At 38.9% G+C, this 27,356-nt stretch overlaps 1 protein-coding gene across 2 annotated transcripts; it reads right to left on the bottom strand.

Annotated features, from left to right (window-relative positions):
* Positions 1-173: 173 nt before the first annotated feature.
* LOC133424259 (endosome/lysosome-associated apoptosis and autophagy regulator family member 2-like) lies at positions 174-27,206 on the bottom strand. 2 transcript variants are annotated; one of them, XM_061714750.1, is made up of 22 exons: positions 27,001-27,206; positions 15,992-16,112; positions 15,723-15,912; positions 14,722-14,869; positions 14,517-14,606; positions 14,336-14,441; positions 14,079-14,228; positions 12,753-12,841; positions 11,438-11,618; positions 10,387-10,515; positions 10,206-10,296; positions 9,940-10,066; positions 9,659-9,796; positions 8,355-8,627; positions 6,316-6,489; positions 5,220-5,409; positions 5,044-5,140; positions 4,863-4,964; positions 3,329-3,455; positions 2,840-3,018; positions 1,715-1,877; positions 174-644 (listed from the first exon to the last, which is right to left on the bottom strand). In XM_061714750.1, the coding sequence occupies exons 1-22, from the start codon at positions 27,112-27,114 to the stop codon at positions 576-578; spliced, it is 3,048 nt and encodes a 1,015-aa protein (XP_061570734.1). In that variant the 5' UTR covers positions 27,115-27,206; the 3' UTR covers positions 174-575. The 2 variants fall into 2 exon arrangements, with proteins under 2 accessions (XP_061570734.1, XP_061570735.1); XM_061714751.1 differs by having other exon boundaries at positions 175-644; positions 9,964-10,066.
* Positions 27,207-27,356: the final 150 nt, after the last annotated feature.

Raw genomic sequence — 27,356 nt, 5'->3', positions numbered from 1 at the left:
ACTGTACTAAAATGTTGCTTCCATCAAATTTATTTGTGTTGCCCCTATAATTAAGTCACAAACAAGATGATAAAATATCAGTCACATTGTATAATTTACTGCAGGTTTATAGTTTGTCCCCCAAAGCAAAAGTGACTTAAAAAGTGATTTAAAAACACCAAACTAACCTTGAGCTCCTAATAAACTTTTATAAACCTGTTGGCAGAAAAAGCATCCACAAATCCCAAAGTCAAGCAGGAGTTTAATAAAGGTACTTCATCATAACATTGATATAAATACACGACTGAACAGAAAATAGCAAATAAAATACAAAACATACAAAAAAAAGAACAAACCAAAACAAATAAAAAAACAAAACATTCAAGTCCGTTTCTCTTTCAGTTACTGCCACTTATCCATGGCTTAAAATCTGGGGTGTGTTCTTTGAAGGTTAAGGAGTAAAAGCCACTGTCCAAAGTGTCCTCGAAAAATAGGGCTCTGCAGTGGTTCCCCCCACAATGAAAAGGGTGCGGGGACTCATGGGGACGTAGACAGTGACACCATCACTGCTTTTCCACGATCAAACTCACTGTCTCTTATCCGAGGACCCACTGATCCGACTGAGAGTTCAGCTGCACAGACTCGCTGCTCTCGCCGCCCTCATGCTGAGACACAAACATCAGATTAAAGGTCAGACACATCTGAACAAAGTTTAACCCCCCCAAAAAAACAAAAAACAACAACAAAAATACCCAGATACTTTAAAATAGGGCTGTGCGATTAATCGATTTTAAATCTAAATCGGATTTATTAATCACAATCGATGTAAAAAAAAAAGGAAAATCGGAAAATCGATTTTCCTTTTTTGCAGCTGGCTGCATTCCAGACAGAGCTCGTCTAGTTATCTTTGTTTGGTCAAGAAAATTGTAAATGTTGTCACTTTACTAAACTCAAGGAGGATTTACAGTATCTTTCAATTGCACTTTATTCCCAATAGGGAAATTTGTTTGCTATTTTTCTTTAAAAATAAAGATAAAATATTTGAAACAATTTATTCCATTGTCTTTTGTAGTTTTACCAAAAAAATCGAAATCGAAATCAAAAATCAGGTTTTCAGAGAAAAAAAATCGGGATTTTATTTTTGTCCAAAATCGCCCAGCCCTACTTTAAAAGGTATTTTATTTCAAACGACAAAAGAAATTCGTTAAAGAAAAGCATTGCAAAACTCCAGGTTGGTGAGGAATATTCTTAAAATCCACACAAAATTAAGTTTAAGTTCCTGCTTTAAAACAGTCAGAAACTCTTCTTCAAGCATTTTGTTAAATATTAAGTTTATATTTTGCTAATTAGACTTTTGGGCTCAGTGATCTTCTGATTCTGAGTCTTCAAATTGTCTTGTAAACATCGCTTGAACAAAGCCAAATATTAAAAAAAAAAGAAAAAAAAAGGTTAAAATTATCTATCGGAAGAAAAAAATAAACTGAGCCTAAGCTCAGTTTTCTACAGAGTTTTCTACAGACAAGAATGATTTTTCTGGTATTATTGCCTCAAGGTTTTGCATTGGTAAAACTATGAGACAATGACCATAAAGTGAAGGGCTTTTATGAAGTCCTGTTGAGTTTGACATTTCCTTGGTGCCTGAGATGATCAAACCGCAAGGAAACTATGGACTTAGTGAATATGTGTGGAAATGATGCAGTAACATTGTAAAGCTGATCACAAAGCTTCTGCACACCTTGTTGGCGATGGCCCGCAGTTTCCCCAGCAGGGAGGGTTTCTGGGTGTAGACCACATCATCTTCCGGCTCCTCTCCTTCAGCCAGGCCACAGCTGTCTGCAGCTGGCAGCTCGCACTCCTTGTTGGCAGACATCACCAGACGAGAGTACTTATACTCCAGCCTGGCCACAGACCACAAGGACTTAATCACCATGAGACAGCAAATCATTCAGCACAGGCAGCATCTGCTGGAACACATTTTCTTTTCTTTTTCAGGTGACTCATCATATGAGATAATAACAGCCCTGCTGCCCTCCATCCCCCGGCTTATCTGTTTCCTTGAATCATTTAATTAAATATAACTTCAGTATCTTAAAATCTTTTAAAATATTACATCTAGTTGGATTAAAATTTTTTTATTTTTTATTTTTTGGGGTGAATATTCAAAACTTTTCTTTATAACTTAATTCAACAAAAAGTATATTTAAAAAATTCTAAATGTTTACTATACTGAATAAAAATACAAAAATTGAATTTTCTAGGACATTTCTTAAACTTCATTTGAAAAAAAAGTCCAAAAATGATATTTTTTTGGCTTTTTTTCGACTATATATATATATATATATATATATATATATATATATATATATATATATATATATATATATATATATATATATATATATATATATATATATATATATTTTGTTGTTGATGTTTTTCTTTAAATAAATGTGCATTTTCAGTCTCACACTAGTAAGTCCTCGCCTCCCTAAGATATTATACCTAATTTTCATCAAATTTCAGATTGAAAATTTTAGTCTTTGTAGGTCTTAAATCTTAAAAGTGGCCCAGATCATCCAAAAATGTCCTAAGAGTCCATTTAACAACTGTTCAATCAGCAAAAGTTGATCAAGTTGACAGTACCTATAAATATATTTTGAAAAGTTATAAATGTTATAAATATGTTGTTTCCCTTAAGAACACACTAACACTATGATTGCTGCCTCCATGCCTCTTTGCAGCACTGATGACAGATGTTGACCTCATTTAAATAACATTTTAACGTGACTTTAATGAGCATGCTAGTCTGCACAGAGACTAAGGCTAAGGCTTGTGAGGGAAATTGGCAGGTCCCTCTCACCTCTTGTTTTTCTTCCAGAAATAGCAGGTGAGGGAGACGAGCAGCATGGCCGTGAAAGCGCCGCCTCCGATCCCAACTTTCAGCCACAGAGCGACGGTCTCGCAGGCGGAAGAGCTTCGAGGAGGTAGCAACACACCCTTGATGCACAACTTCGGCTCATTCCAGACGTAAAAGGTTTCCTGAGAGGAAAAGATTTTCATTTCTCAATAATATGGTAAATATCCTTTACATTAACGGTCGACCTGGACAAGGTCATACAGTAGCATCTTTTTATTGTTTGATCAATTACATATTCAAAAGTGAGAACCCAGAAGATATTTTCCTTAATTCAGGGACTGGATATACAAATTTAAATGTGTTTTACATTTTTTAAGTCTGTTTTGAATGAAAGATTTTCATTATAGTCACCTATTTAGTAATTAATTTAAAGACCTTTCCAAGTAAGTTCCAAGCAACGTGTAACACGGAATGATGTGACTCTTTATTTACCTGGACGCCTCCCTTGCACACCTCATCTATCTGGTGGTAGTCGTCCTCGGTGCAGCGAGGGCAGGCACTGGCGCTCTCCCACAGGAAGTGAAACGTGCACCCATCACATGTTCCTGCAGGACAAGAGCTGCACAAACACACACACACCAAGACACAGAGCCTGTTTACATTTAACACATAATCCTGTTTTACTGTATATCGTGTTCATGATAGATAGATAGATAGATAGATAGCTAGATAGATAGATAGATAGATAGATAGATAGATAGATAGATAGATAGATAGATAGATAGATAGATAGATAGATAGATAGATAGATAGATAGATAGATAGATAGATAGATAGATAGATAGATAGATAGATAGATAGATAGATAGATAGATAGATAGATAGATAGATAGATAGATAGATAGATAGATAGATAGATAGATAGATAGATAGATAGATAGATAGATAGATAGATAGATAGATAGATAGATAGATAGATAGATAGATAGATAGATAGATAGATAGATAGATAGATAGATAGATAGATAGATAGATAGATAGATAGATAGCTAGATAGATAGATAGATAGATAGATAGATAGATAGATAGATAGATAGATAGATAGATAGATAGATAGATAGATAGATAGATAGATAGATAGATAGATAGATAGATAGATAGATAGATAGATAGATAGATAGATAGATAGATAGATAGATAGATAGATAGATAGATAGATAGATAGATAGATAGATAGATAGATAGATAGATAGATAGATTGTACCATTTTAAAGTACCTAAACATTTCCTCAAAACATGTAAAGTTTGATGATACGTCCCTATCAGTAAAAAACCTCCTATTGTTCTTTTTTTTGTAGAATGTTTAAGAGTGTTTTGACATATTTTACCTGTTTTTTTATCATAGATTTCTTTTGGGGGGGATTTCAGAATGTATCAATTCTAAACACATTTGTGCTTGTAGTTCGTTGTGCTGGACTGCCCCCTCCTTTTCTCTTCCGTGCATGTTTGCAGGCCAGAGCCTCAGGAGCTGCATGCTGACCTGCACCCACCCCCACCTCTGACCACCTCAGTGTCTGCTGTCTAAATCTGTTTATATAAGCATCCCTATAGTGCACCAGTTAGCCATTGTGCCTGTGTCTCTACTTTCGCTGTTCTTCATTCTCTCTGTCTGATCTCTCTTTTCCTGCTCTGCCCAGCTGGCCTTCGGCGGGAGGGTCCCCCCTTATGATCCAGGTCCTAATCCAGGTTTCTTCCCTCCTAAAGGGGAGTTTTTTTTCTTGCCACTGTTTGGCTTAAGGTTTTTCTCCCACTAGGGGAGTTTTTACCTGCCATTGTTTCTGTTATGTTTATGTAATAATTGCTCAGGGGTCATGTTCTGGGTCTCTGGGAAGCGCCTAGAGACAACTTTTGTTGTATTAGATGATAAGTAAAATTTAATTGAACTTACGTAATGTAAAATATGATGTTGTATGTTCATTTTAAAGGTGTTTATTTGATGTATTTCTGTCCCGGCTGACACACTTACGCGGGGACAGAGAGTTCCCCTTGTTCAGACTTCTCTGGGTTACAGCGAACTGTAACTACTGAACTCCGACCCTGGTCACATGAGGCCGTGATCTGCGTCGACCTAAAACAAAATTGAGAAACGGTTAGGACTTAAATACATTCAACTAATGCAGACATTGGTTTTGTCTTTTATACTTTACCTATAGAAGAAATTGATGTCTGGGACATCTTTTGAATTTTCTGGGAAAAGATCTGTTTCAGCGTTCACGCCGTTGAGAACAGCATCCACTGTTGCTCCTGAAACACAGACAGTGGAAGCAATTTTTACTAGCTGATCATCAGAGAGCCACGTACTTTTAGTCAACAATCGTCATACCGATAAAAGTGTCTGCCAGGCTGATGGACTGGGAGGAGATGGCCATTCTGAAACCCCGCCCATCCGCTGGGATGATGGTTGATTGGCAGATGAAACTGTCCACTGAGCTGACAAACTGAGCCAAATCGCTTTGGTCGTCTTTGCTGGACACGTCGGTGACGTTATCAGTGCACGTGGCAGCTCTCTTCCCCTGGGAGGACATGACCATGCAAATAAAAAAAAAACTCAGTTGCTGTAGTAACACTCGACATTGTATATTTCATACAATCCTGCATGAAAAAAAAAATCATTTCATTTTTATTTATTCCCCTCATGGAAATATGCAAACAAAAAAAAAAAACAAGTAAAATGACAACACAATCAAAAGCATATTCCATAACCAGAAAGGAGCAGGAAGAAGAAAATCTTATTATACCTGCCCCTCCCTCAAAACAAAATTGAACAATAATAACAGATGGTCTGCACAATTACTTAGTTAATATCACAAAGCATATATCATAAATGTTGACTATTTCATCCAGACATTGCTATTTTTTTCTCTTTAAATTTCTTTTTAAACTGAAATATGTTTATACAGCCCATTAAATCATAATGTAATGAATTCCATAACTTAATTCCAACAATTGAAACGCTCATCTGCTTTAAAGTTGTTCGGGCAAATAGATGTTTAAAATTAAATTTTCTACGACTATCTTCATTATTTGAACTGAAAATAAACATGTATTGTAAGTTTACTGGTAATGCTTTACATTTAGCTGTGTACATGATTGTGAGTGTCTGTAACTTAACCAAATCATCGAGTTTCAGTAATCTTGATTCAATAAATAATCTGTCGGTGTGTTCTCTGTAATGCGTATTGTAAATAACTCGAAGTGCTCTTTTCTGTAATAAAAATAAAGGATTCATATTAGTTGGATATGTGTTGCCCCAGACAAAAAAAGAAATAAGGCAAAATATAAATTTTTTCACATTTTTTAAAATGTTTACGCTTCAAAGTACAGAATTAAACTTGCAAAGACAGAAGTGAATTGTTGTAACAGAATAGTTTTTTGGTCTTCACACATGACACATTGTGGTGAACCGTAGCAGGAGCTACCTCGTGGCCACACAGGCTGATGTTGAACATGTGAAGGTACTTTGTGCCTTTGGAGGTGAAACTGGGGCCGATCGTCAGCGAGGCCACGGTGCTCATGGCACTGAGGTCAAACATCAGAGTACGGTTGTTCTCAGTGTAGGTGAAAGAGCAATCGCTGTAGCAGCGCGAATGTTCCTGAGAGAAACAAGAACACAGCAACTTCTTACTACAACCCAGACAAGACGATAAGAGTCATAATAATAACCTCACATTATTAGGTTATTTAATTATCATAATAATTAGTTACAAATTAGTTGTTCTTTGTGAATCAACATGATTTAGACCCTTAAAAAAATTGCTGTAGATCCTGTGAGAACTCGTCTTTTGTCAAAATATAACAAATGATTACAGTGGGGAAAAAAATAAATGCCACTGAAATGGACTTTACCATAACATATACCTGTATATGTATTTTTATCTTGACTGCAATTAACAAATTATAGAAATGAATACACCTCAAATTATTAAAATGATGATGAAGTAGATCTTTTAGAGAACAAAGGCAATAAAAGAAAAAAACTTTTTTGTTTTGTTTTGTTAAAATAGTCACTGAATAAATACATTAGCCAGATAGGAATCTCTTCATTTAAAATAAAACAGCGGGCTCATATTAACGATTGCATTTGTTTTTAGTATTTATCAGTACTGAGGTTGAAATAATAAACAGTATGTTGATGTAATTGATATGGTTGATTCTTCAGTGTTATTTCCAGCAAGCTGCAGACATACAGAATCTGTCATTTCTGAGTCACTTAAACTTAATTTTTCCAAAACTATTTAATGTGACTCATGAATTCAGTGTACAGCAGCTGTCCCTTTGTTTTACAGTTGGATGTACTTAAAATGTACAGTAACTCCTTCAGTATACTGATGAGTTGACTCCTTCCTGTAAAATGCTGCCGTCGGACATGTTGCAGTTTAATCACTGCGTCTGTTCTTGCAGAGTTCCTGTTTAATAGTGCTGCTGCGTTTTATGTGTCTCGTGTGTGACGTTTGCTGTTGAGTCGTTGCTTTTCAACTGCTGAGCGTGGCCCCACTTGGCCCTGCAGTGTCAAAGGAGGATCTAATCTTCTGTTTCTTTTAAAAGATTAACTCATATTTCAAAAGGGCAGAATGAGAGCGACTGTGGACTGTTTAATGTCACGACACGGATTGACAAACACCTCAGGGCTGCCTCAACCCCGGTAGGAAGATAGTCACACAGTTTAATTTGCTGTATGGGGGAGGTCATGGGTAATATTTCCAAGTCTCAACAAAGCACCTGCATCCTCAAGTCCAACATGTCTCAAACAAGTTGGGATGATGTGATGTTTACTATAGTGTTTCTGGATCATGTTTACATATGGCTTATTCTTACCCTGTTAAAGTTGGAACCTGTATTTGTGGATGGAGTGGTGACATGTGCTTCTAGATAGTGATTTCTGGAAGTTTTCCTTAGTCTGTTATGTATAATACAGAATTATCATCTGAGGGCCTGAACGTCACAGGCATTTTGACATTGTCCTGTATATATACATGGATTTCTCCAGTTTTTCTCAATTTTTTGATGAAATGATTGTTCTTTAGATGATGAGATATTCACATCTTCTCAGCTGTATTCAAGTAATTTTTTAGCAATTTGTAGATTTTTTGGCAGACTGGTGAAGCTCTGCCCATCTTTATTCTGCTTCTGGACGATTCTCATCCAATCATATCACTGATCTTTTGCAGGTTATTCCTCCAGGTGTTTCTTTTTAACACCATGTACTTTTACAGTCTTTTGTTGCTCATGTCCAAATTTATATAAGATATTTTGTGGCATTAAATTAAAAATGAGGGAATATTTTTCACAATATGGTAAAATGTGTAATTTCTTTCTGTATTCTGTTGTGCACAAATGGGGATATCATTTCAAAACATCCCAGTGTCACTAATGTGAAGAAATGGCTGCAGTCTGGAGCCTTTTTTAAATCACTCCAATCTCTGAGGACGAAGAGACGCCCTGCTGAGCGGGTCTCTACCTTGTTGCTGATGCTCCCGGGTCCACAGGCGATGCAGGCGTCCTGGCCGTAGGTGTGCCGCCCGGCCAGGTGCGTGTCGGGGGGACACTCCTGGCATCGGTTGGTGTTTCTGTCGATGTAAAATCCGGCTGGGCAGGGAACGCAGGAGGAGCCAGCCCGCTGGGAGTTCTGTGGTACCAGAGCGCAGGCCCGGCAGGCTGACGCCACCCCGTCTACAACGTTTGTCAGGCTGATGGAGTAGATCTTCACCGTGTCGCTGACGTAACGACGGACCTGCACACATAGATGACATGACCTCAGAGGAACAGAAATGTTTAAGACAACAACAGTAAGAACAAATACAAAGGGCAGATGTACCGGTATATCCGTTTTAGGAGTAAAACTGTGGAACTCATTAGACAACAACCTTAAATTAGCAAACTCAATAAAAGCATACCGGTATAAGCTTTTCAAAGCTTCTTTTTCAAAGCAAAGGTAATGGACACTTATATAGAAGCAGAATAAGCAAACAAAGAAGAATGTACACATGTATGCGTGTAGGTGTGTGTGTGCGTGTACCGGTATGAACATATGCATGAATAGTACCGTATGTAGGATTTGATGTATAGACACGATACACATGCATGAGATGAAATGACAACCTAAATTGGTTTTGTCGGTTTCTTTAGCATCTTTTCACTTTCTGTTTTCAGAGCTATCATTATTATTATTATTATAATAATAATAATAATAATAATAATAATAATAATAATAATAATAATAATAATAATAATAATAATAATAATAATAATAATAATAATAATAATAATAATAATAATAATAATAATTATTATTATTATTATTATTATTATTATTATTATTATTATTATTATTATTATTACTACTATTATTACAGTTATTATTATTATTATCATTATTATTACTATTACTAAAGTTATTATTATTATTATTATTATTATTATTATTATTATTATTATTATTATTATTATTATTATTATTATTATTATTATTATTTTGTGTAGCCTCATGATACTTCATTTGTTCTTTTTGCATATTCTATTATGTTAAAAGATACACTTTATGCTTCAAGTCCAGACCTTTTCAGTCAAAATAAGCACCATGTTGACCAAAGAAAAACCTGTATATGTTTATTATCTTGCTTATTGATTTTTTATGCTTATAATTGACCGAAATAAAGATGAACTAACTAATAGATCCATCTGTTTTCAAACGCCTGTCTTTGCAGGGTTGAGAATACAAACACAAACCATTTAAACTCGTATTGGCTTATGTGTTTGACTCACATCTTGAGCGTGGTTGGTCCTCTGAAAGGCCCACGTGTACGTCACAGAGGCATTTCTGGTCATGCTGTGTGAAAACGACTGCTTCCCCTTACTGCCCTCCCAGGCCTCCACCACCGTGGTGCTCTTCCTGTTCACGTCCTGCAGGGGGCGTGCCAGGAGCAGACAGAGAATACGTGATGGATTACCGAACACTTATGAGGACAACATCGGAACAAACTGGACCCTCTGAAAAACAAAGTGCCTAGTCTCGCTCGCTGGTGAATTAGTCACCTAAGTTCTACCTTCTGCTCCAAACCAACACACACCATCATGAAGTAGAGCTCACAGTCGGCAGAGCAGATGGTCTCGAACACAAAGGTTATCCGGCCAAACTCACCCCCGGTCATCCCTGAGAGTGAGGCGGGGACCCTGCCGCAACACACAGACAAACATTTACTACCAACACGATCTGGCAAACAAACATGTTTTCATTTCATCTTAAAGACAATTTGGAGATGATTAGAGACTGATTGCTTCCTTCTGTCATCGAAAAGGCTCCCAAACTTACTTAAAGCCGGGAACACGCAAGCTGAGGATGAGATAGTCATTATCCGAACTGCCAGCTCCGCTGCGAATGTGGTCCCCTGCAACCTCCCATCCTGCAACAGACACGAGGCACGTGCATCACACCCCACTGGTCCGTGCCTGCTGTCCCCTAGCCTCAGTCACAGTGGTGCTGCTATGCTCACCGTTCATGTCATCACACTTTGAATTACCCACGTTGAAACAAGAAGTCTTCATGTTGGAGGGCAGCACATTCCACCATTTGTACTCGTAACCCAACACCGGCTCGGTACCTGCAGGGCACTCAGCACATGCTGGTGCACACACACACACACACACACACAAACACATAAACGCTTTGTTTATATGCTGTAATAACTTTCCTGGGCAATATTGTGATTGTGCGGCTCCAGTCAGAAAGTTTGTAACTGCACGGACACAAAGCAGTCCAAGAGTTCGGAAAGGAAACATCCCAAGCGTCGAGGGGCGCATGCACTACTGGAGTTGAGGGGGGATGAGGGGGGATGGCATCCCCCCTGAAATAAAAACGGTCCAAATCACCCCCCCTGTAAAACTGCCATCCCTCCTTTCCATCCCTTATGTCATTTCATCAATGAATGTGGTTTTACTGCTATTTCAACATTTAGAGTCATCACCAGAAAAATAACTTATTTGACAATTGTCATCTGTTTCAAGTACATTTTCACTTGAAATAAGTAGAAAAATCTGCTAGTGGGACAAGATTTATCTTCTGATTAAAAGCAAAAAAATCTTGTTCCAAGTGAAAATCTACTTGAAACAGGTGAAAATTGTAGTTTTTTCCAATGATGAGTCTTTTTTTTAAGTGTAATGAGACTTTTTTTTTTACTAAAATGAGACATTTTAACTAGAAATAAGACAAATATTCTTGTTAAGATTTTGAGTTTTTGCAGTGATCCATTTTACTTATCCTGTGAAGGACAGAGACATATTGATAAGTTCAGAAAACTGTTTTTTATTGTTGTGTTTTGATGTATTAGATGTAAGCCCAGTGGATATTTAAAGCTTACAGAAGGCTGCATTTAACTGCTGCTATGTCATTCCTGCAGTATTTCTGCAGGTGTTTTGGTCACTTCTATTATTTGTAATATATTATATTATTTGTAATCAGCACAATTATCTGTCCCCATATGATAAAATCCACCATCCCCCTTGATTTCTTTTTACAACTCGAGTACTGGGCGCGTGCACTTTTACCATAGGTGCCGTCAGAGTGGGTGCCGGGTGGGCAGGGTAAACACGTGGAGTCGTTGCTGTTGTAGAAGCCAGGGTTGCAGGGAGGGCAGGGCTCTCTCCGCCCCGTGGCGGGCAGCTTCACGGCCCCTGTGGCGTTCTCCACACAGATCTTCGGCTCCACCCAACGATACAGCACCTGCGTCTGTAACAAAGCCACAGAAGTCAGCGTTAGCGAGGGGAACGGCAGGTTTGCTTTGCAGAGACCAATGTCATGGATGACTGCCAAGAAAGTGGAATATGGATCAGATGGCATCAGAAGTGTTCACTAAGCATTTTACGTCCTGCTTTCTCATCACATTTGAAGACTTCTTTAGTTTCGGATACAATGCCCCGATCAAGCTGATGATCACAGTAAAAGGTGACATCATTCTCTTCTTTTATAGAAAAACTTTCCAAATGGATTTTGTTTTGTTTTTTTGTGCCAAGAATCCACTTTCTTAGTGGCTCTCTGTTTTGTTTGACTGATGTGAAAGCAGGGAGAAATGACGAAGACCTCCCACATTATTTTACTCTAACAGGTTATGGGAATGTATCAAGAGGAGCAAGAGAGTGCTTTTATCTTATTTGTCAATCTCTGTTCAATCACTGTATACTGTATCAATATTTATCTGATTAAAATCCAAAGTGCTTATTCCCAAGTGGAAATCATTTAAGACAACTGCCAGTCTGCCCAGAAGTACCATCAAGTTCACCAGATCCAACAAGATCCAAGAACTACAGCTTAGTTTAGATTGGGTTGTGATTCCCACCACACCAGAAAACCCACAACAGAATGACGGGAAAAACGTCTCAGATAAAGTCCTGACTGAAATGCTGCGCCAGGACCTGAAGGGAGTTTTGCATAAACAAATGTTCACAAACCTCAATAAATGGAAGCAAAACACTCTAAAGAAAATTGGACCAAAATTTCTTCACAAAACAATGTGATAGATTTTTAGCATCAAACTGTAAACAATTAATGTGTTTTAGTTCATTGAAGTTTGCTTTTTAACTAACTTTAAGAACCATTATGGCGCAAATGATTTAAAAAAATGTCCTGATGCATGAAACCTTAGATGAGAAAGAAGGCAGATATTTTCTTTTTCACTTGGCTTGAGGTTTGGATTTATCTGAGCAGGCTGTCCCAGACAATCAGGCAAAAGCAAATTAACTGTCAACTGATCTTCATAAAATGTCATCCAAAACCTCTTTGTTTATTCAGATAGTCTGTCCTCACGCAGGTAAAAAAGGTCAGTGTGTGTGTGTGTGTGTGTGTGTGTGTGTGGGGCTGGCTGACCTTCCCCTCGCTGTCGCAGGCTGTGTGGATCTGGAAGTAATCCCTCTCTGAGCACGGTGGCCTGACTCGACATTCTGCCCACCCCTCATCTGAGACGGCAGTCAAACAGAGACACAGTGAGCCGCCGCGTAGCGACGCAGCACGACAACATGTCAGGGACTCACACATTAGACAGACCTGACCGGCTGCACACGTGTTCCAACATTCACCGCTGTTGCTATTTACTAATGACGCCGTGCTTCATTAGTAAATTGTCCAGTGGGTTCTTTTACAGATAACTGTCTGGTGCTCGGCTCTCCTGAAACACCAATGAGTCCGTCCTCATTTTAAACTGACAACCCATAGTTCAATTTTGGTGATGTTTTTCCAGAAGGGAAAGAGTTTGTGCCAGAAATCCTGATTTGCATGAAGTACTCTCAACCTGAGCCACACACAAATGAAGGTTGGCCCACTTAATGCTGAATCATGTGAACCAAACTGAACAAAAGGTAATGAAATGGCCATGTCTTGCAGTTTCTACTGGGCACAAAACATATATATATATATACTTTTTTTTCTTTAGTTTTTAAACTCTTTGTAGCTAGGACAGGGGTCGGCAACCCGCGGCTCTAGAGCCGCATGCGGCTCTTTAGTGTCGCCCTAGTGGCTCCCTGGAGCTTTTTCAAAAATGTTTGACCTTTTTTTTCCCTTTTTTTCTTCTTTTTTTCTTTTTTCCTCTTTTTTCCTTTTTTCTCCTTTTTTCTTCATTTTTTTCTTCTTTTTTTTCCTTTTTTTCTTCATTTTTTTTCTTAATTTTTTTCTTTTTTTCCCTTTTTTTCTTCTTTTTCCTTTTTTTCTCTTTTTTTGTTCCCTTTTTAATCTCGACATTTCAACTTTTTTCTCGAAATTTTGACTTTTTTCTCAACATTTCAACTTTTTTCTCGAAATTGTACTTCAACATTAATCTCGACATTTCGACTTTTTTCTTGAAATTTTGACTATTTCCTCGACATTTTGACTTTTTTTCTCGACAGTTCGACTTTTTTTTTTTTCGACATTTCAACTTTTTTCTTGACATTTTGCCATTTGCCTTTATTCTAAGGCTTATACATACAAGACTTTTCATTCTTTGCGGCTCCAGACATATTTGTGTTTTGTGTTTTTGGTCCAATACGGCTCTTTCAACATTTTGGGTTGCCGACCCCTGAGCTAGGCGATGATGACAATGAGCTTTGCTGTATTTGAGGGTCTAGCGTTGCTTGTTTTGGCCTCGCATTTGTGAAGCTTCACTTCCAAAAAGGACATTTTTACTGGTGGAAATCCCAAGAAAACACACCGCGTACATACGTGAGTAGAGGTGTTCAGGGCAGGCTGTGCAGGAAGACGCCCCCTTCACGGAGTAAGTGTTACTGGGGCATGACTGGCAGGACGAGGAGCCGGGCATCGGGCTGAACCAACCGGGCCGGCATGGAAAACACTCAGATGTGTAGGCGACACCTGAACACAAAACCTTCCTCATATCGACTTTATCCCTCCCAAATGTAAAACGGTATTCAGTTTGAGTGTTAAAGTGTGTATGTGAGTGCATGTGAGTAAGTTTGTACCCTCTATCTGGATGTTCTTCAGCAGCACGGGCTTGACCATCTTCCCTCCCACTAGAATCCCAGTCGTTCTCCAGTACAGGATGTTCGTACCAGACTTCAGGCTCACCTGAAAGGAATATACACACACGTGATTCCCTGGGTTTTACCGCATCGATTCAGAAAGGCAGAATCTTGCACTCACTGTGTGCGTGTCCCATTCTCCGTTGTTGGTAACTTTAATCCACTTCTGATCATCAGTCTGGGCCATTTCCTGGCACTGCTCATTCTGGACCTGAGTACATGTGATCAAAAGTACTGAGAGACAGAAGTGGCTTTCTTATCCAGACAACACCTGCTTCCTTGAAGAAAACATCTAACAAAAAAAAGATGTCATCACTGGTGCTTACGTAGAACTCAAAGAAGATGTTATTGTCAGGGTACTGGTAGGTGAAGGAGACCGATCCCTGTTTCTCCAGGTGGACGGCATAAACCAGAGACACTGTGCACTCGTCACGATTCGACTCCAGGTACACACCCTGCGGCGTCCATGACGAGCTGGAACACGGATAAAACACTGTGACTGTAGCTCTGTTTTAGCATTATGGTCAGTACTCGAGTTGGAAAAAAAATCAGGGGGGATGGTGGATTTTATCATATGGGGACAGATAATTTGTGCTGATTACAAATAATATAATATATTACAAATAATAGCACTGACCAAAACACCTGCAGAAATACTGCAGGAATGACATAGCAGCAGTTAAATGCAGCCTTCTGTAAGCTTTAAATATCCACTGGGCTTACATCAAATACATCAAAACACAACAATAAAAAACAGTTTTCTGAACTTATCAATATGACTCTGTCCTTCACAGGATAAGTAAAATGGATCACTGCAAAAACTCAAAATCTTAACAAGAATATTTGTCCTATTTCCAGTTAAATTGTCTAATTTTAGTAAAAAAAATCTCATTATACTTAAAACAAGAGTCATCACTGGAAAAAACAAAAATTTTCACCTGTTTCAAGTAGATTTTCACTTGAAATAAGTAGAAAAATCTGCCAGTGGAACAAGATTTTTTTGCTTGTAATAAGAAGATAAATCTTGTTCCACTGGTAGATTTTCCTACTTATTTCAATTGAAAATTTACTTGAAACAGGTGAAAATTGTCAAATAAGTTATTTTTCTGGTGTTATTTTTCTGGTGATGACTCTAAATGTTGAAATAGCAGTAAAACCACATTCATTGATGAAATGACATAAGGGATGGCAGTTTTACAGGGGGGATGATTTTGGCCGTTTTTATTTCAGGGGGGGATGCCATCCCCCCTCATCCCCCCTCATCCCCCCTCCACTCGAGTACTGATTATAGTGTATTAATAAATGTGTACTGTGTGGTCTGTGTCACCTGTTACAGGACTGCATGTCTTCTCCGTTGGGCCCCGGGTCCAGGAAGCTGGCCAGGCTGGTGAAGCCTGCGGGGATGGCGTCCCATTGGTCGAAGCGCAGGCCGCTGCCCAGAGAGTAGGAACCGGCTGCACACGGCGTGCACTGCTGCATGGACATCTCCAAAAACATCCCAGATGGACAGGAGAACGCTGAAGGAGAGGAGAGCTTATGCTGGGGTGTATCTACATGCAACACAGATGCAGACACACACACTCCGGCTCCACTCACAGCAGTCCGTTCCTCTGGTTGGCGGGGGAAGATCTGAGCAGGAGCCTGGACTGAGCGGGATTGCGACTCTCCATCGTGACCCTGTGCTGTCACACTCCGTGTACTGGTAGTAGTAGTCCGTCTGCAGAGCACACACACAATAGCACACACACAAAGGCACGATGGATCAATAAACTTCCAGCCAAGCTGGTACCGCAGCTCTATGAATAGAAGCGCAGCTCAATCAGCCAACTCCCTCCTGACTGCAGGATTCACATTCACTTTTCCTCTTTCAACATCATAAAACAGCTGGATTCTCTCTGGATTTATTAAGATAGTTATCACAAGACAAACTTGTTTGAGTTTCGAGGCTCAGCTATGGCGTCTTGACCCATCCGGCCAGAGCCGGATTAAATAAATGGACTACACTAGGCAGACTGTGATTTTTGGGCCCCCTTCCATCGGTGTTATTTATGAATTGAAATCTTAAACTTACCAAAGTTACTAATAAAACTTAATACATCATGGAATGGAACATATGTGAACTATTTCCATGATATGGAATAAATAAAAAATGAAATGAAATGAAATGAAAATTCACATTTTACATAGCATAGTCATAGTCAAGTTGGTTCTTTGTATTCCAAAATAAGTCATGTGTTGTATATTAAACAGTCTATTAGACTATTTTTAGATTTTTATTATTTATACGTTATTACAACGCTCTATGAAATGCTATTAAATTATCCTTATCTTATCGATTGTGAGCATTTTGCAGAAAATCTTAATTAAATGTGTTGATTAAATTGAATAATTAAATAAGAAGTCAAATCTACAAAGACCAATAGAATTTGCAGTAAGACAAAGTGTGCTGTAGTATGTATGTCTGTATGTGTATGTATGTATGTGTATGCGTATGCAGAGCCGTTTGTGAGATTTTCGAGGCCCTGTGTGAAATGGCCAGGGGGGCTCTCGCAAAATTTTTGGGTTTTTCGGGTCAGATCGGGTGTCTATATGCGCAATTTTAACTCTCCAATTAGCAAAATACTGGATACCTTCCCCTGCCTCATCATCATCTGGGCTTGCCTCGACGCGGGGCTCCATGGCTGCTTGAGACCCGGGCGGATCGGTGATTTTTGTAACAAATTTATCAAACGTGCCTTTCAGAGAGGCATTAAACTTTCATGCCCTGATGGAAATTTCCTGAATCTGTTTCGTTCTCTCGACATTGTGTGAGTTTTTCCAACTCCACCCGTCTGGATCAGAGCACCTTGTGTCCGCGCTTGGTCTGATCAGTTGTATTGAACAACAGACACGCGTCATCATTGCACATATATTTATTGATATGCACAGACTAGTACATATTTAGGTCTGTAACGGAACGTGACTGTTGATATTTATAAGGGAAAAAAGGAAAAAAAAAGGAAAAAAAAAAAAATTGGGGAAAAAAAAACCGGCCCATAGCGCCAGGCCCCTTGGGGCGCCAGGCCCCTTGGGGCGCGAGGCCCCTTGGGGCGCGAGGCCCCTTGGGGTCGCACGGTTCGCACATCCCTTGCGGCGGCCCTGTGCGTATGTATGCGTATATATATATGTATGTATACTAAATATAGTAATAATGCACATATATATATGCCTTAAGTTTTTACCGGCATGTTATCAACCATTAATGGCCGGGTTTCCCAGATCCGACCTCTCTTAAGGACTTAAGAGAGGTTCAAAGAAGGTTTCACTTAAGAGAGAACCCTAAGATACGGGTGTTTCCCAGATGACTTCTTAACACCGTTCTTTAGTTTCGCTCTTTCAGAAGCTCTTTGGAGCAGCTGTCCGGTTCTGAAACCAAATCAATCGATGCCAGGCAAATCGATCACGGATCACTATCAGCGCATTTTCACATGCAGCACTGCTACCTAACGCACTAATTCCCTGCTGCCTGTGCGTTATAATGAAAAATTAAGATGATAAATATAATTCAATGACCCAAACGGTGCGTTACTCCGTTATTTCTGGCTACAGTGAGGCTTTTTTCCCCCACACGCAGAGACCGGGAGGAAACGTGGTGGGCGTGTGTGTGCGTTCAAAAACATGAGCGGTCATGAGCCAAGAGAAGGCGAGTTTCGCAAATCGCAACGTGGAATTACAGCAATCCCTGGTTTTTCGCAGGGGTTATGTTCCAAAAAGAACCCGTGATAAGTGAAATTCTTTTTACAATTATAGAGGGCTTCAGATTGCAGAGATCATCCCCGCCTCGCACGTATTCCTCTTCTTCTGAATGATGCTGCATCCCGACTCGCGCTGCAGCGTCTTTTTCTCCTAAAGCCGCGGTGCAGGTGGGTTTTTTCAAGAGAAGAAAATAGTTATGGGTCGTTGTCTTCGCTCTTTTTTCTTCTGGGCAAAAAGATTCTTTAATATAAACCGACACCATTGATTATATTTGAGACTGTAATGAACGATTCATCAAAGGATCCCGTTCTTTCAGCTGCTGCTTCCCTGTCAGCACATAGGTGTAGGTGCGCTCGGGCTCGGCAGGAGGATCGGTGTGACGGCTGCCTGGACAGCCCGGTCCGACAGCACGTCCAGGGGACTGAAGTGCTGACGCACGAATGCGTTCATAAAAACAGTTCTGCTTCGCGCACGGCGACGCGGTTGATTTGCAGCGAGAACATGCTGTATAGCAGCCAAATTATCAAATACATGATATTCATGATGATCGTTTTATTTGTGCGTAATGCATAAAGCATATACAGGAACACACTTGTTATTCCTTATTTTTCTTTTTTTCCCCCCTTTGCTGTCACCAATAAATGCTAAACAATATAAATCTAAAGTATAAAATAGATCAAAATTTGTGCGGTGTGCATTGTTTTAATATCTCATTGCTTGGTGTGATATTGATTTGCCTGACGCGGCTGGATCTGTGAGTCTTTGTTGACTAAGATGGTTGTAAAGACTGGGTCAGCAGCATCTTTCATTTCCTTCTTAATGAAAGAGATACTTAAGCTAAGAGCGACTCTGGGAAACGCGATTTTCTTTCACAGGCTCCTTAAGAAGGTTTGAAAGAAGTCTTTCGCTGTTAAGAACTACTTAACTGATCTGGGAAACCCGGCCAATATGTGTGCAGACCAAAAAAAAATAAATAAATAAATAAATAAATTTGTCCCTCTGTCTGGGCCCCCCCCCTGTCAATCGGGCCCTAGGCACATGCCTAGTTTGCCTTTGCGTTAATCCGGCTCTGCATCCGGCGTCCCACAGCAGCAGCCATGGATGGTTATTGGGTGCGACAGTCAAGAAAAGGGCAAATCATGGAAAGGTTAGCAGAGATGCTGCAATAGCATCAGTTACAGCATAACACCACGGTGGAACTGTGGCTCAGAGGTTAATGTAAGTTGTCCTCCAACCCAAACATCCGTGGCTTGACCCCCAGCCCTGTAGTGTGTCAAAATACCCTGGGGTATAAACAAAGAACTTCACATTGCCCTGCTATATGCTCCCTGATCTCAGACAGAAGCAAAGGTCTGCCGGGTAAAGAGTTCATTTAGAAGAAGAAGTGCTGTTTGTCAGACTGAATAAAGGAGCAACACAGTAAAGTGCTTTCTAGAAGCTAAATAATGTGAAAAATGCACAAGTAAAATCTCACACTACAAAGTATTTCTCCATTCTAAGAAGAGCAGATAATTATGTCTTTTTGTTGATGTTCATTTGACAAGCTCTGGTGAGAGTTTGATTGCACTTGCTGCTGGTTGTAGTTCATTGATCTGATTGGTTACAGTTTACCGCACCAGAAGCAAGAGATACATCTGTTTTCAGAGTTCCAGCCTTTGTCCGATCAGTTCCGAAGGAGATGTCTTGCACATTCATCTGATTATCTCTGTTAGAAACCACACAGAGACCGATTCTTAGTCATGATTGAATCCCGCAGGAACCCCCATTAAACTCTGTACAGTCCCAAGAACGAATCCTAGTAAATTTGGTCATTTTCTCCCTTTTCACTAGAGCATCGTTATGCAGTCCTGTCCCTTGAGAGCCACTGTCCAGCATGTTTTAGAGGTTTTCCATCTCCGATACACCTGTCTCAAATGAATGGCTCATGAACAGACCTCAATCACCAAATGGTGTGGTGGTACAATCCTCTGAACTGGCTCTACTGAAGCGAGGAAACATCTGAATGATGCAAGGAAGTGAGTCCCGAGGACCAGGATTGGGTAACACCGAACACTGAAAGACATCATCAGGCTGAGGAAGGAAACATCACAAATGTGATATATTGCTTCTATAATAGATGTGTTTTGAACTTGTATAAAGATAAGACATATAACCAGTACTCAAGTTGTAAAAAGAAATCAGGGGGGATGGTGGATTTTATCATATGGGGACAGATAATTTGTGCTGATTACAAATAATATAATATATTACAAATAATAGCACTGACCAAAACACCTGCAGAAATACTGCAGGAATGACATAGCAGCAGTTAAATGCAGCCTTCTGTAAGCTTTAAATATCCACTGGGCTTACATCAAATACATCAAAACACAATAATAAAAAACAGTTTTCTGAACCATCACAGGATAAGTAAAATGGAGCACTGAAAAACTCAAAATAAGAATATTTGTCCTATTTCTAGTTAAAATGTCTCATTTTAGTAAAACAATCTTATTACACTTAAAACAAGACTCATCACTGTAAAAAACAATAATTTTCACCTGTTTCAAGTAGGTTTTCACTTGAAATAAGTAGAAAAAATCTGCCAGTGGAACAAGATTTTTTTGCTTGTAATGAGAAGATAAATCTTCTCCCACTGGCAGATTTTTCTACTTATTTCAAGTGATAATTTACTTGAAACAGGTGAAAATTGTCAAATAATTTATTTTTCTGGTGAAAAATGTTGAAATAGCAGTAAAACCACATTCATTGATCAAATGACATAAGGGATGGAAAGGGGGGGATGGCAGTTTTACAGGGGGGATGATTTTTACCGTTTTTATTTCAGGGGGGATGCCATCCCCTCTCATCCCCCCTCAACTCCAGTACTGCATATAACCAACTTGAATTACAATAAATACAGAACAATCTGTTTTCGCACCTTTACAATATAAAATAGTCTCTGGTGTCTTCAAATGCTTTTTTAAATGGGCCATATCAGGCTTTTTCACATTCTGACTTATCTACAATGTTACATCAATTAATCATCATCCTACATGTGACCAGAGGCTCAGAAAATGTACGTATGACATGTTACAGCAGAGCCCGTTTAAAAGATTTATGAGAAATGTCATTTGTGAAGTCTCTTGGACAATAAATACCGATAGTAAAGCTAAGTCCAAAGTTATATTCTGTTTGGATATGGCAATCCATTTACTTACTTATTGAGCCCAAAAATACGTATCAAACCCCACCAATTGCAAAAAACATTCATTCTCCTGCCACGTCACGGTCAAAAACTGTTTGGCTTCTCCTCATTGCCCCCACCTGGCTTCCATCACTGCCAGGTATAAATAAGCTACCATGGCAACAGTTTAGTATAAACTGACGTCATACCAAGGTCACATGAATAAATAAAGAAAAGAAAAGAAAAGAAGGCATGTATTTGGTTCCAATGCCGATAAATTATAATAATATTGCTCCTCTGTCTTCCATAAGATGGATCAGATTTTCTGTACAAGGTTATGGTCTCCAGGCAGTGTGCGTAACTTTGATGGTCTAGAATAATGATGTCCTTGTGGAATAATAAGCTAAGTGCAGAACTACTGTAGAGGTACTTAATATTAAAATAAGATGGATGGAAATTAGCACAATATGGTCCCTTCAAACTAAAAAATATTGCAGAAAACGTCAAGTATTTCTGTACGGGTGTACACAAAGCCGACAACCTTGACCACTCAAGTTTGTGTAGATTATGTACGCCCAAAACCCTGGAACTAAGATGTCAAAAGACACAACAGCGGGCCTTGACAATGCCACACACGCCTTGTTAAGAGAACATTACTGCCTGATAAACAAAAGCTGATCATACAATAGAAAACATGGCAGGAGTGAAGGCTGACCCTGTTCCCCATGGAAACTGACCGCTGGAGCACTAATGGGTCCATTAAGAGCATGACAGCAGGTCATCGGTACAGCTGCCTGTTTTCAAGGATGAATGGTTGTCACATTATACTCATTCCAACTGAACAATCATTAAAATGACTCCGCTCTCCAGTGGAACTTCTTGTACATACAATATAACAGAAAATATAGTTATAGCACATACTTGTAGGTACCTGTAGCAATAAACATTCATGCACACACATTAGGGCTGTTCGATTAATCGATTTTTAAATCGTAATCGCGATTATGAAATTAGAACGATGTTAAAATGTGAAACTCGTAAAATCGATTTTTTTCTTTCTTTTTTTTTTTTAACCTTGTCTGCACACATATTAATGATTGATACCAAATTAATGATTGATGGAAATACCTCTCAATACCTGCGACAAGTGCCCCATGGGAGAGGCTCTTTAGTGTAGGAGGGGGCGTTGTAACCATGGTGATATACTAACATGCCACCGGGCATCCCTCAAGCCAGATGCGGTAGACCGGCTCGTGTTCCTTGCAAAAAACTTGCAAATGTAATGAGTGACATTACACACCTCTACCTCCTTCATGGGTTGCATTATTATTTAGCATGCAAAGACCCAGTTTAGTTTAATTAGAAAATGTCTTGTTTTATTTAATTGGAAATATAACTTACTGTATGTTTGCAAGTGCTGATTTGCTGATTTTTTTTTCAGAGATAAAACTTTATATTTTATTATATTTTTTAAAACTTTTTTTCAACTTATTTTACAGAGATTTGCACTTTATTCATTCATTTTTGGTTTAATAAGAGCAAAGTTTGCACTTAAAGCCCAATGGAGCAAATGTTCAATAAAAAAAACAGCATATTTGAAATCATTTCTTTGCCTTTTGTCAATTCACAAAATAATCGTAATCGTAATCGAAAATCGGATTTTGAGAGAAAAAAATCGAGATTTTATTTTTGGGCAAAATCGAACAGCCCTAACACACATATATTATATACCTCCACCTCTGTTTATATCATATGTACTTATTCTATATTCACAAGACATGTGCAATAACAATAAAATGAGAACTTTTAACCTCCGCTTTAACAACTGAGGCATGCCTTAATCTTCAGATGTTGACTTATTTAACGTGCTATTTCATGTTAGATTTTCTGCAACAGTACCATCTAAATATGAGGATCCAACAGCTATAAAAGCAGGGCTGAGATTTGCTACTCGTCTTTGTCTTACGAAGAGAAATACGGAACATATATAAAAAAAAGGTATCAACAGAGTTAATCAAAAGGTTAATGGTATAACTGGGACTTGATTAAGAACCACCAACAAATTTGTCAGTAATGATTATTCATTATCAGTTCCAGCTGTGCAAGGCGACCCGTGAAAAGGGCATGCTTTGTACTTTGAATGCAACTTTGTGTGAAACCGAAGCCTCACTCTGGCACATGTCCACGTCCTCCCCCGGACCTGCTGCTCTCTGGCAAATAAAGGAGCGCAGGCAGCCAGTGTCTAAGCACAAGCTAATTAAACCAAAACAGTCATAGAAATAAAGTGCAAAGCCTCTGTTGGGGGGAATTAATCAGTGATGAGAATGGTGTTCGTACACAGCTTGTGTGTAGATGAGTGTCTGCGGCGCTGATAAACCTCAGCTCTTGTAAATGGCAAATCACCTTGCAGCAGCAACAAATGTGGTTATCCGTGCTGCAACTGCTCCCCTTATCCAGCACGAAAACAACCAAGCAAATGTTGGATTTGCCACAAGAGCAGCAGAAGTCAAGACACCATTTCATTCACATGTGGTTAGGCGACCTGCGCTGTGATTCACCTGCTCCCTCTTTGTGTGTGATGGACAAATAAAGGCCTGTGCTGATGTGTTGACAGTGGGGAAATGGTGAGACTGATAAAAAGGACACGGGCTAATGTCTTTCAGGGCTCTCTGGGGTGATTCGCACCGGTTGTCATGGAGACAGAGGGGAAGAAGCGAGAGGGGACGGGGGATAAAATTCAGCCAGTGATGAGGTTCCAGGATTTGACAGAAAATAAACATGAACAACAAAGATAAGCACGCAGATTTTTATGATTGTGGTTAAAACTACCTGGAAAAAACACCGAAATCTCAAAGACTCACCTGGAGATGACGTTCTTGTGTGTACAAACAAGCATTTAAGTAAGCTCCACGTGAAACCTGACAGCTGTGCATATTACATAATGGATTTGTTTGTACCAGAACAAACAGACCTTGACTGAACAATCCCTTCACAGTGCACTGTTCCTTTCATAGCTAAATTAACGCTTTTAATTTAAGTTTTCTACATTTGTTTTATATAAATCCTCTAAAATGCTAAATCTGCTACATTTCTTGATATTTTTCATGTTGAAAAAAGCTGAAGTTGGATGGCTGGATGGATGGATGTTCAACTTCACTGTGAATATCCTCATAAGTTTGGCATTTAAAAGATATTTTATAATTTATTCTTGAAGTAGAAAGTTTTCAAGAGCTCTCCATAAATCTGGGTTTAAAGCTTCTTTCTGTGAGCCATCTCAACTTGCTGAAGAGCCAATTACTCATACAATAAACCTTACACAGATGTGGAAATCTGACGCTTGGATTGTGTATACATTAAGAGTGAATACAGAGAGGCATCTTGTATCAAACTGTAATAAACCTGGAAGTAGGGAACATTAATTCAAATACTATAGATTTTGGAAATAGTTAATAGAAAATTTGAGCAGGTAATTGATTTTTGTATGTTAAACAAACCTCAGATTATCATTTGTCTTTTTCTGAGGATAACAAAATCGAGCCACTCGTCCTCTCGAGCTCATTGTTCCTACTGTTATAGGCAAGCTCAGCAATTTTTTTGAGAGCAATCCTTAATTACAAGATCAACTAATTTATTAAATGCATAGTTGGCAACACCACCCACGGAATAATCACATCTTGGGTCATGCAATGAAATCAAAAATCTAATTAAATGTTTAGTGTGTATGACTAAGTAATAGCCTCTGCGTGATTCAGAGAGATACTGGATGTGGAATTTGAAAAACAAAAAACCCCTGTTGTCCCTTTGGGGACCTTTTTACAGTAGTGAAACATTTTTACATCTAAAAGGCTCATTCTTTAGTACAACACAGTTCTCATTGTATATTATTGTTATTATCATGCATCAATGAGAAAGTGGTTAAGTATAGACTGTGATTAGGCCAACAGATGTAACTTAACTCAAACCTGCGGTACAATAGCTATTTTTGCTGCTTCATAAAACAGGCAGAATTAAAGATAATCAATCTCTGCCTTCGATGCAACTCTATACCTTTGCCTTATTTTGAATTCTTGGCTCGGTAAACATGCAAATCTCTGCTTCTTCTTTTCTGTGAGGCAGAAAGTTCAATCAGCTTTGGAGAGCAGCTGACTGAGCTCTCCCAACACCGGAGTAAGACCCCAAATCCACGTTGAAGCAGAGTCATCAAGGAGGAGAGGAGCAAACAAGGAAGTTTAAATCATTTCTTTCTCCTGTTCTCATTGAAATGTAAGATCCCTGACAAATATAGCTTTCTTGTTTAAAAATATTTTGGCCACATAAAGTTGATGTTAACCAAAACTGCTCTGCAACTTTTGCCACAACAGCGACAGGGCAAACATGTTTGATCATTTAAATCAGCAATTGATAACTGCACAGTTAAAACATTTGGCTTGTCTTTAGTCTGAAATTAAAAAGTAATAAAAAAGAGTGATGATTTGTTGTGTCTGGTGCATATATATATCTAAAAATATAAAATATATTAGCAATATATATATATAGTCATAATATATATATATATATATATATATATATATATATATATATATATATATACATATATTGCTACTATATTATATATATATATATATATATATATATATATATATATATATATATATATATACATATATTGCTACTATATTATATATATATATATATATATATATATATATATATATATATATATATATATATGTATATATATATATATATATATATATATACACACCTTTTATTTCGATTACAATAGTAACCTTCAGTAAATGAATAAAATAAAATAAATGTATAGAATTTATACCCTTTTACCACACGCATGTAGTTGCTAAGCAACCAGAGCAAGGTTAGTTGGGTTTTTCTTTTGTTTGTTTCAAATCTTTTGATCAAAGAAAGCTAACGAGTTGCTACTGGAACTTTTATTTATTTATTTTTTTTTTTAATTTTATTTATAATTGTATTATTTGGTCTTCTCTAAATTTTAACCTTCCAAATAATTATATTTTTAAGATTAATTCCTGCATTGCTGTGGTTTACTTTGAAATATCACAATAATTGAGCCTAGCATCTTCACCCAGAGGAGAGCCGGGAACCCCCCGGTGTGTCTGGGCAGCAGCCCGGGTCCCTGCCCTCCCTCCCGGGGCGGTAATCCCGGCCGGGCCGGTCACAGAGCGAGGGCGGGTGGAGGCCAGCAGACGGCGTAAGGCTGATTTATAGTTCCGCGTTACAGCAACGCAGAATTACGGCGTATATTGCCGTACCCTACGGCGTAGGTGTGCGTCGATTTAACGCGGAACCATAATTCAGGCTGTACTCTCAACGTGTTTATAGGCGACATGAATCGCACCGTAAGCCGATCAGCAGCCCGAAGAGGATCCTACAGACCCACAACCTTTTAAGCCACAAATACCATGAAAAATGTATTAACAGCGCATGTGTTTGCATTTTTAATTTGCTTAATGTTTAGGATATCTAATCAAGGGTGTTTATTTATTCCTGCACACAGTAATTATCTGCACTTGCTGCCACAATTGTAAGCGACGCGCATTAAAAATGACAGAAAAGCACCTCCAAGCTTTTGTTTAATTGCAAAGTAGGATCTGCTTTTGTGTTTATATGGCACCAAGAGGTCTGGGGGTGATAATAATACAACAGATAAACACTGGAGACTCACCTTGTCGCACGGCCGCAGCTCTGCCCTGGCCGAGGCTGGGGATGTGTGAGCGCTGAGGATGAAGATGAGCACCAGGCACCGGGAGGAGACGGAGCTCCGCACCTGCTGCCCCATCCTCAGCTCGGGTCCCTGTCGGCAGGATGCTGGCAAACATGAAAGACCCCGAGAGGTGAGAGTCTGACTGCTGTACTGTCCCTGATGCGCCTCCTCTCCTCTCCTCCTCCTCCTGTCACCACACCGCTTACAAGGCAACAGCAGCTACACTTTCAAAATAAAACCATGCTGTTAATTTTATGATTAAACTACTGAAGAGGGCCAGGCAAGAGAAAAAAATTTGAGAGTGGAAGATTTTTTTT

This window comes from Cololabis saira, chromosome 23 (assembly GCF_033807715.1).
Source record: "Cololabis saira isolate AMF1-May2022 chromosome 23, fColSai1.1, whole genome shotgun sequence".
Classification (NCBI taxonomy): domain Eukaryota; kingdom Metazoa; phylum Chordata; class Actinopteri; order Beloniformes; family Belonidae; genus Cololabis; species Cololabis saira.
Note: the sequence above shows the minus strand (reverse complement) of the source record. Positions and strands in the feature narration are given on the sequence as shown.